The sequence below is a fragment of the Takifugu flavidus genome, chromosome 8 (assembly GCF_003711565.1).
Source record: "Takifugu flavidus isolate HTHZ2018 chromosome 8, ASM371156v2, whole genome shotgun sequence".
In the NCBI taxonomy this organism is placed as follows: Eukaryota; Metazoa; Chordata; class Actinopteri; order Tetraodontiformes; family Tetraodontidae; genus Takifugu; species Takifugu flavidus.
The window spans coordinates 3,612,870-3,625,993 of NC_079527.1; the positions used below are offsets into that span (position 1 = coordinate 3,612,870).

At 41.1% G+C, this 13,124-nt stretch overlaps 1 protein-coding gene and 1 long non-coding RNA gene across 2 annotated transcripts in view; one reads left to right on the forward strand and one right to left on the reverse strand.

Annotated features, from left to right (window-relative positions):
• Positions 1 to 1,827: 1,827 nt before the first annotated feature.
• Positions 1,828 to 2,747, forward strand: LOC130529973 (uncharacterized). The gene is made up of 2 exons (XR_008951688.1): positions 1,828 to 2,424; positions 2,506 to 2,747. It is a non-coding gene; the product is annotated as an uncharacterized LOC130529973 (long non-coding RNA).
• Positions 2,748 to 3,300: 553 nt separating this feature from the next.
• ctnnbl1 (catenin, beta like 1) overlaps positions 3,301 to 13,124 on the reverse strand; it is a 31,937-nt gene continuing 22,113 nt past the window's right edge. The window contains exons 14-16 of the mRNA XM_057040731.1: positions 8,834 to 8,971; positions 7,945 to 8,017; positions 3,301 to 3,678 (exon numbers count right to left, since the gene is read on the reverse strand). Of these exons, the coding sequence (XP_056896711.1) occupies positions 3,590 to 3,678; positions 7,945 to 8,017; positions 8,834 to 8,971 (300 nt within the window). The 3' untranslated portion in view covers positions 3,301 to 3,589. The remainder of the gene's footprint in view (positions 3,679 to 7,944; positions 8,018 to 8,833; positions 8,972 to 13,124) is intronic.

The window sequence follows — 13,124 nt, forward strand, 5'->3', positions numbered from 1 at the left end:
AACAATGTGGCCATTTTATTGCAAAGAAGAGCAGAGAGAAAAACGACTTTTTCCTGTTTTATATGAACGGTGTTGGGGAGATAGTGATCCGTTTTCTTCCCGTGCTGTTGCCATCAGAGGAATGAGACGGAAGCTTCAGTTTACTTGCTGCAAGGGGAACCACACGTCTGCAGTGTGAGCTACAAGTGTGGCCCTGGTGAGGTTTATTCTTATACTAGCACACGAACATGTAAGATTACAATAAGCGTAAGTGTAAGCGCCATATGATAAGACAAAGCATGATATATACAAAAGGAACATATAAGAAAATGGGGGATGGATGGTCAGGTTGTCTCCTGCTATCCTGAGGCGATAGATCATCAGCTAAAGTAGGTCACAGGGTTCTGCTCAGGAGTGATAATAAGTAGTTACAGCATTGTTATATGAACAGTTTGAACCTAACAACAGAATAAATTATTTAGTTTAGAGAGTCTTTCATTTGATGAGTTGATCAGATATTTCATTTAGTTCATTTTCTTTATTTTGGAAGTTTCTGGCTATAACCTTTTCATTTGTAGGTATGAAATATGTGCATCTGGTGGTGAACTTCAACTCTAACCTATGCATATCTTAATGTCACATTGATCAGTCTATAATTACACCATTTAGTAAAGGGCATTCTGCTTGTTTCAGCCCAAAGGTTCCATGGAAAAAATGAATGATCTTGAACGCAAGAAATAATGCCTCAATAGTTGACTAAAACAGATGGAATGAGATATAAAATGAATGAAATACAGTAGTTATTTTGTGTCTGATGGAGGCTGGATGCCAGTTTACCTCAGGTTACAGAAAATGTAACATGTTGCAAGATCCCAGTAAAACAATCACAGGAATAAAAAATGTGCGTGGGCAGTGCAAGTAACAGGAAGGGAATTATACATTTTCCGATTAGCAGTTTCACTCATTTGACATCATGCAGTCACAGCAAATGAGCAACACGTCCATAAGCCAATTCCTCATGTTGCTATAGAAGCCTATAAAATTCATATGCCATCATTTCCTGATGTCACTCAAACATTTTTGTTTGACTGCCATGAATTCAGAATTAGCGAGTGCACGCGGTTGAAGATAACAGCATAGCGACGGCGACGGTCAGCTCTCTGTCCATGCGTTACTGAACATGCCCGCACCAGTTCACTGGACACCTGTCACATGCAGAGATGGGGCTCAGCAGTGGACACGGACTGGGGCCTTAATATGTGTAACCACAGTGAGAGCGCACCATTATCAGCAAATTATATCTGCATTCTTGCAAATCTAGTTTTTCAGGTCCGTAGTGGTGATTGACTGGTCGATCTTCGTTCCTACCCTCACCTATGGTCATGAGCTTTGGGTAATGACCGAAAGAACAAGATCACGGGTACAAGCGGCCGAAATGAGCTTCCTCCGTAGGGTGGCTGGGCTCTCCCTTAGAGATAGGGTGGGAAGCTCTGCCATCCGGGAGGAGCTCGGAGTAGAGTCGCTGCTCCTCTGCGTTGAGAGGAGCCAGATGAGGTGGCTTGGGCATCTAGTCAGGATGCCTCCTGGACGCCTCCCTGGTGAGGTGTTCAGGGCATGTCCCTCCGGTAGGAAACCTCCGGGAAGACCCAGGACATGTTGGAGAGACTATGTCTCTCGACTGGTCTGGGAACGCCTGGGGATCCCCCCGGACGAGCTGGAAGAAGTAGCTGGGGAGAGGGAAGTCTGGGCTTCTCTGCTTAGGCTGCTGCCCCCACGACCCGACCCCAGATAAGCAATGGATGGATGGATGGATGGATGGATGGATGGATGGATGGATGGATGGTTTTTCAGGAAATAAACTTGAAATTGAAAACCTTCTCTTGTCTGCATGATAGGATACTTCTGTTCTTTATTTTTGAAATTAGACATTTGTTCTTTTAAATCCATGTGCAATATTTAATCCTGTGTTTGTACTTTCCTCATCCACCTTTTTTTTAAATTTTACTCTATTATTTAGTTGGGTTTCATTATATTTGCTCAGGTATTGTCCTAAATATACTAAAGCTGAATTAGAAAAGTCACAGAAACCAATAGAGACGACACGTGGTCTATATGTCTGAATTGTAAATTAAACTTAACGTACAACGTCACACATAGATAAGAGTCATCAAAGATGTTGGTGTGCTTTTCATTTGGCATGAAACTCAGTGCGCCATAAATAAAATTGATAGCCACATTTGACAGTGAATAAAAGTGGCAAACACGGAGCCATGTTTGTTATTAAAAACAAGAACTGTGGCTCTTCGCTCCGCTGCTGACACCCGGATGATGTATTTTGCTGAGCTTTATTTTCAGGTCTCAGAGGTCACATAAGCTTGAAGACACACTGCTCACCGTACGCACCAATAAGAAAATACCATCCCCTCTCGGTCTCTACAGGAGCAGGTTTGGACCCAGTCATTCAGAAACTATGATTATTCTTCCCTTTGGCTGTGGAATTGCTGTACAACTCTGTTTAACACGCAGCTGTCATAATTACTGGTGAGAGACCAAAGACATCCCTGCTGTTTTGGCCCATTAAACTACGGAGCGTCGCCACAGCTTCTAAAGGTATTTAGAGGCTGCCAACAGAGGTGACGCCTGTCCTGGAGTCTCATCCTTCCACTGTCCTGACTGCTGCTTTGAGAGTCTGAGAGCTGCGAATGAGTGATTAATGACAGAGACTCAGATCAAATGCTAATAAAGCCTTCATCTTGGACATCTGGAAAGCCGTCTAGACCTCGTTATTGTAGTCAGAGGGTGATATTGCTATTAAAGAGAAACTAAAATTACTTAGTTCATTTAGAATTTTATAGACATTCTGTAGGATTTTACATTAGCAGGTATGTATGTACCTTTATTACTGCAGAAAACAGACTAAATAATAGCTTACAACCCTTTACTAAACATCTTTTACTTATTTTATTAATTTGTCCTAAAAGCCTAAAAGTGAGGAAAGCTATTTTTCACTGATAAGTGAAGGAAGAGAGCTGTGACGATAAAGGGAGAAAAAGGTGATTTATGTATACAGGTCGACCAAAACACACCTGTTGTGTGATATGGTAGACAAGTGTTGTGTCAGAACAACGCCACAAAGCAGACAGAGAGCTGAGAGCTCAGGGACATTGAGCGGTGGGTGGGTGGAGACGAGGCCAAGAAAGAAGCTGCACTCGCTTCCATCTGTGCAACAGTAACCAAGCAGAAGCTCAGACTGTTATCAACAAGCTGTTCCTACCTCACATACTAAACCGTGATATTAATCAAACAAAAGTAAACATGGAATTGGGATTTTATCACCATATGTTTTATTAGAAAAAAAAAAATTACAAGGCAATCTAAAACAAACAAGCCAATGTGGAGAGGGTATTAAAAGGATATCAAGTTCACATCTAAGTAAAGTCTGTCTGTAATTACCCTGCAGTGTTCAACACCGAGGTACAAAAGATAAACTGGAGCTCTGAGAACAAACCGTGTTGGAGTCTACTGTGCATGGATTCATACGCAGCGACCCCAACATGTTTTGATGGGGTTGAATATTTGTGTGTGACTGCGCGACAGAGGAAAACAGCTACTAGAAGTTGTCTACGAGGTCCATGATCCGTTTGCGCTCAGCCTCTTTGTACTCTTCGCTCTTCCCGTCTCCGATACTCTCGATGTACTCTGCAGGAGAACAAAAACCAGGAGATTAGACATAAATGTGATGTGGCTGACTTTTTAGGAACGGTGGTGAAGCCAGCCACGTGCAAGGATTCCTCTTGAACTTGCACTACTGTGTTCATGTGAGCAAAATAATAGTGAGGGAAGGTTTTAATAAACTGCACAAAAGGGGAAAGAAACTCTCAGATCTGTAAGCAATCCTTTCAACACACCTAGAATAGGCGGTATAAGTTTATATTAAGATATCTGGGTGAGAAAAACAAAATATTAAGCAGCGAGCACCTTTCAAACAGTGGAATTATCAAAGTGCCACCACCCCTAACGACGCCACCTGAGAGGTCTCTCTTTGAAACACCGATGAGGGCAACCTTCCTCTAGTGCTCAATGTAATCGGGTCATGTGCACCGAGTGCTGCACGTACTGCACCGTGTGCCACCGAGTCTTTGACTGTTTTCTTCATTTTCTTGCATCTGCCTCCCACACGAGACCTTGGAGACTGTCAGAGTTGGTTTTGAAAGTCTAATGCGTAGCAGAAAGAGAGTTGCAGCTGCCGCAGCCTCTGTGGGCTCCAGGCATTCGCGCCGTCTCTCAGCCGCTCCCTGAGGCTCATATTATATACACAAGCCAGTGTTGCTGAGACAGAAAGATGTGAGACTCGTTGTCTCCACAGAGGGAGAAGAACGAAGCTATCGCTCCTGACAGGTGAGTCGAGATGGACCAAACATTGCTGTCAAGCTCAACAAGGGATTTTTGTCATTTCGGCAGGTAGGGGTGTTTTTGTGTTATTTGATAGAACACAAAGAATGGTGACAGCCACAGAGGCAGGAGGCAAGACCTCTGAGACGTAGGAGAGGGGGAGTGTGTGTTTGAGAGGAAAACTTTCAAAAGTAAAAAGTACCGGTTGAAGTACCGGTTCAAAAGTACAGCATTGTGAAGAAATGACATGGTTCGACAATAGGACCGGCTCTTTAGAAAAACATCGTAAAGATTATCGCAATAAACTGTGATCGACTTTAAGGACTGTAACTGACATGAAAAATTCCAATAATATAACGTTTCCTTCATATCAGTTTCAGTTGTAAAGCAAAATCTGTTTTTTTGTAACACAATTCCCTTTTTTGTGAACACACCTCTTCCGCTGCAGGCTCAGTAACACAATCTGTAGCAGCATGTAAACTGTTCCGAGCGAAGTATCAAAGGATACAGAATATACATATACAGCAGCTCTTTAACTCCTCAAAATCTGTTCTTTGGTATGCTGGCAACCTCCCCTTCCTGTCACCACGGCAACACAATGGAGTACAAGTGAGTACGGAGCATCGCCATTACTCAGGTCAGTGACGAGGACCGATCTGCTGTGAGTACAAGGAGACTCGCTCCCAGGAGCAGCAGCAGCCAAGAACAGGGACACGTAAAAGTGGGAATAACAGAGTGCGTAAAGCTGCAGCAGAGACGCCACGGGTCACTGAAACACTCGCACGTTGGTCTGAAACCAGCCAGATCCAGCTGGCACAAATGCTCCCGTAGGGTCTTCATTTGTTCGCTAATGTATTTTTACAGCACAATTGGTTATGGGGTGTCTCAACATCATGATTAACAAGAACTAAAATCACCGCACCTTCAGAACAAAAACGAAATAAAAATGAACAAACGCATGAGCAAGGACACCTTGAAAAAACATCAGCAGCACTAAATACTGCGCCTCGCTCAGCAATTTGCCGCTGCTTTCTGGGGATCAATGCTTTTTTTTTTCTTTTCTTTTTTTTAAAAAAACAAACCTTTTCAAGGACAGCCTCATTAATGGAGGCGAAAAAAAACTACTTAAGGCGCTAAATGGCCAACAATTATAGCTGTCACTTTTCATGTGAGTGGCATACAAATGTCATCCACATGATTGCCTAAAATCATGCACTATTTTGCACATATACAAATGATTTCTAGTCTCTCTTCCTGCTATGACGGCCGGCCCCACACGTCTCTTGTCCATTTGGAAAAGCTGCTTATCATCTTCCAGTCAAGGTCACACACAGTGAATATATTAATAAAATAATTATATCATACCTAATATAGTAGTAATAGCTTAATATGGCTGCTCATACCTTGACTCTTTATACTTGTGCTCTGGCCAGCGTATCAAGATAACTTCCATTCAGATTCACGTAAAACACATTAGTCCCCCAAAGTTCTATTTTTTGTTCAAACTATCCATGTTGATTTGTCCCACTCCCTTTAAAGTATTGCACCCCAAGGTTCTGGAGCAAAAACCTCCTATTAAACATTAGTGAAATCGATATTCCTTCTGGCAGAATGCTAAACTGTCTTCCTGCTGCTGCCCCTCATTCAGTGAGCTGTGGGTTTTAAGGTCAAGATGACGGAGCTGGGAACACACTCTGCATGTGCTTAACCTTTTTCTGAGGTTTCACTTTGGAAGGATGGGGCACTTGAAACCGGAAAGGTCTCTACAGTGCAGGTTAATGGAACAGCTGAGGACGTGCACAATACATACACACACATTTTTAACAGAATTACTTGTTCCCACACACACACAAACGCACGTATGCAATCTGAAAAATTAATAACGTCGAGATTGCGGAGGGTCAAGTACAGCCAACGTGCAAATGGGAATCCATAAAAGTGATGCATTCAAATATAAACATGCGGGGGCAGATCTGAACACAGTGTAAACATACACTGAATACAAACAAAAAACAAAATATTTTTAAGACATTAAAATAAGGACCTGAAATTGACATTAAAACTGCGACCATGACGAACTCATTTAAAACTACAAATTCTACTTTTCTACATTCATGGTAGCATTTCTTTAAAAAAGTAACTACACTCCAAAACGTAATGTTTTTGATTGATTCGGTTGCATCTCTTGACATTTTAGTCAAAGCTTTGCAATTTGGTGTATTTCGCTGTAAAAATGTAAGTGAATGCCCTCTATGGGAGGAACCCGGTTATTACACCCAAATGTTCGGCCTCCATCTTAGCCCCGCCCCTCCTATAAAATCTGGCAACTGTCGGCTCTGCAATCGGCGGCGAGTAGGTTGAATCAAGAGAATTGCTGTGCTCACGGCTCCAACGGGTATGGCTCTGGACCACCGTGGTCGTGATTGATGCGAGGAGACTCTGGAAGCGACAAGTCCTCAAATGACCGCTCTGTGGTAAAAGTTAGCGATTGGCTACTGGTACTGTCAGAGTGGCTCACCGTCAGCTTGTTAGGTAGCATACGTGTCGATGTCTGTTGGAGAGTAGCTGGGTGTGTCATAAAGAGCTCATAATCCAGCTGTGACACACGTCAGCCAATAACTAAGGGTTACTTACTCAAACTAATACGGCTTTAATTCTTCAATAAGTCACTGTGCCTGAACTCAGTGATAAACATAGCAGATGCCAGATGGTCTCTTATACATCAGCTAACCTTTTAGCATTTAACTAAATTGTATTTGACATGGATTGACGGGAGATCTACGTGAAATATTAAGATCCAAAAGACCCGACAACTATTTTAATGAGCTTTTTGGGGAGAATTTTTGAAACATACAGAAACGGGAGATTAACATTAACAGGTTTCATCATCAGAATCCACAGGCACGTGTTTGTAGACACACTGGAGGGAGTTGAGCGTGAGGACAGACACGCTAAGAAATACAAAAACACAGTGGGAAACCTGCCATGCTGGCACTGCAACGCGTGACCGATGACTCCATCTACACTATTGCATGCCACGGAGAGTCGCTCTGTGCCCAACGGCTTGTCCTTAAGCTGACACTGATACAACAAAGATGAATGTCACACAGGAAAGAAAGCAACATCACTGCCAGCTTTAGCAAAAAGTAACCAGAACACAAATGGCACAAGACATTTTTGAAATGGTGAATTGAAGGACATTTTCATTATGACTGAATTCAGAGTTGTGTAATTCTACAATTTCATCTGTTTGCAAAGATTTAGAATAAAAAGAATACTTAATTTTTTACTCTGCTCAAAAATTCAAAGACGTTTTAAAGTAAAATGGTAATGCTTCATAGCCGGGTTATAGTAAATTACATTTCTTCTTCAATTTCCCTGCTCTTGTGGGTAAACTTGTGACCACAATGAGCATAATTGTGTGACCAGTAGGATTTAGTTTAAATCTGTGTCAGTGTACCAAAATAAACACAGCAGATTTAAATATCAAACAGTGATTATCTCATTTATCCTAATCTATACTAAAGTTGTCAAAAATGAATCCCTGCTACCTTTTTTCCGTGACTTTCTTACCTCTCATTATGTGGCGAACAATTTTGACAGAACCTCCTCTTAGGTTGAGAATCTGATGAACCCTCTGTTGCAGCTAAAAGGAAAGAAAAAAGGAGCAAATTTAAGTTTTAAAGTTAGTCTGATCAAAGGTAGTTCTCATTAAAATGGAACTGCCAGAAGAAAATGTATTTTAGAAATATACGCACATAAATATATAAATAAAGATTGTCAGGACATGATGCATGATGTCACTTCTTTTTATGTTCGAAATAAATGCCAAAAAACCCAGAGCAACCTCTCCCCTCTCCCCAAAGTTTTCGTAGCTGTCCTGAACGTGCATCGAAATTGAAAGTGAATCGGTGCTACGCTAACGTCCCTAAAATGACTGTGCTAACTCGATTGCTCGGTCTGTCCATTTATATTTATATCTTCATGCACATTAACCCCATCCACTCCCTTGGCCATCTTGTCTGTGATTGGCTGGAATGGGGTTGGTAATATTCTGCTGCACTGCCTGTCCCTGCGTTGTCTCCAGAGACGAACATGAGATGCGTTGAAACCATGCAACACAGTGCACCTTTACATACGCTCAGACGCTTAGCACGTGTAGACATGTCGCTATGCCTTCTGAGCACATTTCAGTAAAATATCTATTCATTTCAGCAAGTTTGAGTCATCTTATGATTTCCTCACTAGTCCACATGCGCCGCTGTAAAGCGAAGTGAATCAGCAAAGGAGAAAATGAATTCAATCATGGGATCAATAGTGGTAGCTTAAAGTAGCTTTTAAATTGCAGTGTTCTGAAAATGGATCTGACACATTTCTGCTTCAACCGTATGGGACATCAGAAGAAAAACCTCCTTCGAGTCCTTCGAGACGCCAGAGTCGGTGTGTCTGTAAATGTGTGTACCTGTGATATTCCTGAGTTGTTGATCTCCACCATTATGTAGCAGATCAACTGAAGTACAAAAAGCCCGGCATCCAAACGCCGAAGATAGAACTCATCCTCCATGTCATCATCCAGAATCTCCCCCCGGCGAACCATCTCCTGCACACACGTAGCCAAAGGTAAACACACTTTACTTGCACGCATTTGTAAGTGTGGTGAAAGAAATAAAACATACTGCTGGATAAAAGTGATTCTTTTGTTCCCTGCACACCTAAAACAGATCCTACTGAGAAAATTTGGACGTGTATTCAGCTTTTGCCGCAAATCTATTTATTCAATTGGTCATGCAAATCAATTGCTAAGCTGTAAAACAGAAGCCTCTGTTGCTCACGCACACACACACGCTCACACACACACACACTGTGTGTAGTTATCCATCTTAACAACCCTGTCAGTATACCAATAACACCAGGCTGCCAATATGCAAGCAGCCTACATTAATCATTATTAGAGTTTAGAAGCAGACCTGAAAGGAAGAGGGGAGTGTTAAGGGCAGAGTGCTACATAAATACTACGCGCACATCTGCTGCAGATGCACCGGGGGAAAATAATTTACATATAAATGTATATGTACATTTCAAATGTGTTTACTTAATGGTTATGTTAGTTACAGAAAATGCTAAAAGCATTTTATTAAAGTACTTAGATATTTTCTAATAGACTTGAAATGTATATTTCCGTTTAAAGAAGCAAGGCCCAACATGAGATCTGCTACACTACAAGAGAAAGAGCATCAAGAGAAAGGGCAACATGTTAAGGCCGTGCTAATGAAAACAAATAGCTTGTAGTGTCACGCTAAAGGGTAAAACACATGACATTTACATTCCAATGATTTAATTTGGGAGAAAATTAAAACTTTCAAAAGGCCTTCTCCTTAAAGATCAATTACATTGCAAAAGTCAATTATAGCTTAAGTTCAGCTCATTAACAGGTCCTAATCAATGAGCAGTTATTAAGACTACAGAACAGGAACAATCTGAAGGGGAAAACAAAACTCTTCAGGTCAGTTGAAAATGCAGCCATTTTTGGTGATATTAAGGAAAAACAGGAAAACATTCACTTGTTTATAAATTAATAAATGCTAATTCAGTATATTAAGCTTTGATCAATGTAGGATATGTGTCCATTTTATTTCCCTCATGTAATCCACCAAATTCATTTAGTGCACAGAAAGGATTACAGAAGGTTTGGTAAAGTACCCCTCGAGCTTGGCCTTCTATAAACCGTCCCTAACAATCAGCATTCAATTAAAGATGCAAGGAAACAAAGCTATTTGAATGTAAGCTGCATATATGTCTCCTGTAAGGGGAACATATCTCTGTTTCTAGGACAAACTCATTATTCGGATCCAGTGTGAAAGCTTGTGGCAAAGTTACAATTCATACTAGCACACTTAAGCCAGATAAAAGATAGTAGAATGTATAATTAAATGGCTGAAAGAAATAATTTATAAAAGACCTGAAGAAAGGGGGGAAGTGTAGCAGTGTAATAAATACCCTGTCTCTCTTTTCTCAACAGGAACTTAGCACATTTGCAACCACCGCTGTACAAGTTCTTCAACAGCTAGGGACATTTAGCAAGGTGAAACTAAATCAGTTGTGGTCTACAGAACAGAAAATGGTACATTAGATCTATGTTTTGTGCGCTGGCAGACACGAATAAAAATCCAACTAGAATTAAAACAAGGGAAAGCACAATTCTCTTCCATATGCATCAAATGGCAAATGGGTTTTTTTCCTGCTTCTCTTTGATTGAGAGAAAGCCTGAAAGGCACAAGAGCTACAAGATGAGCCTGGAAATGGTCTCTGTTTGTGTTTAATTGTGCACATTAGGAGTGGATAAACATGGGTTTTAAATCTTCCTCATACCTTTCTGAGGTGAGCCAAATAAAAAAATCTATTAAATAAGTCAACTTCTCATCAAACATGTTTATCATTTATGTAGTTCTTATTATGCTAAGTAAGGTTTAATGAGGGCTAACCAATGGAATAAGGTCAAATGTCTTTTTATTGTCATATGAAATGACCTCTGCTTGTGATTCCTTGGAAAGTTGACAGTAATTCTTCTACTAGCACCATATGCTAGCGCTTATATCCCAGATATTTGGCTTTAAAAAAGAAACTGCGGGCTTCCTTCCTTCTTCATTCATATCAGTGGTATGGCTTAAATTTTGACATATGCATTAAATATTCATTGTCACAGAAGAGGTGGGCATTTGGGATAAAATAAGAAGATTAAACATTTAAGTGGTTTTGGACAGTATGACAATGTTCATTAGAGCAGCACAGTTGTGTTCGCTGGTGAGGTTTGACAGTGGAGCCACTATCTTCTGTATGGCAACTTGGTCCCTCTGGCAAACACCAGACAGAGGAAGTAGAGAAAGAATAACGTGTTGAAGGAAAGGACTCGACAAGTCAATTACTGCAGCCCCGGGGGAGCCTGGCAGCTGAGCAACAGTGCAGACAAAGTAATTTGCAGTGATTTTTAGTCTGACTTTCTTCACTGTACTGTAGTGAGCTTGTGCATGTATGTATGGGGTAGCGATGATTTATGAAAGCCTGGACCTGGAGTTCAACTGTTACTACTGTGCATATTAAAAACCATGTAGGCACATTTTTATCGTATTACCGCAACTTTAATCTGGGAGTGTTGACTGTGTGTGTGTGTCTGTACAAGATTTTGTGTGTGGCTTTGTCTGGTTGTTATTTCGGTGCTTTCTTTTCCACTGGGATGCTTAGATGCAGGATTAAAGGGATTTCTTTGTCAGCACTTTGCAGAAATCCACTGTGACAGTGCTTCTAGGATTTTGTGGAGGTCGCAATGCTCTTTATGCAGCTTAAGCAAATGCTGGAAAGAGGGAAGTAAGATACCCTCATTAAGGACACAGATATACAGGTCGATAATGAAGCAACGTGGAGAAAAGTTTGAGAGTTCGAGAAGACTTCATTCAAGTGGTTTGTCATTAATTAAGTTATCGGCCTAATTTATATCTGCCGGGCTCCCCTGACGTCGCACTCGTCCAGCAATCAGTCTTTCACATTTAATAATTATGCTCGCATCCCCTCATGAAATATCTGTTATTTCCATGTAAAAGGTGAAGGGAAGGGCAATTCTGAAGAAATGGTGACATGTAAAAACATATCGTCAGCAAAGTTACAGCCGCCAATTTCATGTACTCGTTTTTTACAGCGCAAGGTATACACAACCTACCAGGCAGACAGACAGACAAATATGAAGCAGTATGTGCTTAGCTATTAGGAAAGTGCACTGAGGCATTTCACAGTATTGAGGTCGCCTCAACCATGTTTTGCTGAGCTTCATCAATCTTTAAGAGCTTTTTTCAACAAGCTGAGAGCAGGGAGACTGTTTGCAAGGAAAAAGAGGCGATGAGAGAGGGATGGAAGCGGTTTTATTTAAGAAGGATCAGAAGGAATCGGTTCCATGTGAAAGTGAGACAGAATTAGGGACTACAGATAAAGAAAAATGACAAAAAGGGAAAGAAAAGAATGGATCTACCCAAGAAGACAAAGCAAAAAAGTGAGATACACAGAACCAAGACCTATAAAAGAGGGTGGAGATGAGTGACAGTGTGAGGTATGTAAAAGACAGCAAAAAGAGGGATGAAAGAAGGTGTTGCAGAGATGACAATCTAAAAATACCGCAGGATGGTGGAGGCCGCTTTAAGGGAACGAGGGAGAGAATCAGGAGGATTGAGAGAGAGAGAGACATACCAAGGTGGAGGAAAATATGCAGCTTATTAAAGGAAGTGGGCTGGAGATGGAGAGAATGAGCAGTTGCAGCTCTTTCTTTACTATCCTCCTGAGAAATCTTTGAGTAATATGTTGCAGAGGAAAAACATTTTGCTTACCGCCTCTTAAAACAGGCTTAACTAGGGGGAACCAAAAAGCACCGTGGAGAGATTTAAAAAAAATAAAAGGCCATAGCTGGCGGCGTCCGATTCTGCTGAGACCGTGCACAGGACTGCTGTTTATCACCTCATTTGAATAACACGCGATAGTCGGTGGAGGTTAATTCGCACACATGATGTGGATTTTGCTCCAGTACAAAAGAAAGTGCACACACAAACACACACCGTAAGTCAGGTATGGTATGCATAATTAAACAATATGTGTAATATAATAAGTGTTTGACTACAAAGACAAATAGAAATGTCTTTCAGCTTCAATCAGTTTATCCACAAGGATAAAAAAGGGTTGTGTACATTTCTGCAAAATTCTTAATCTTAACTCAA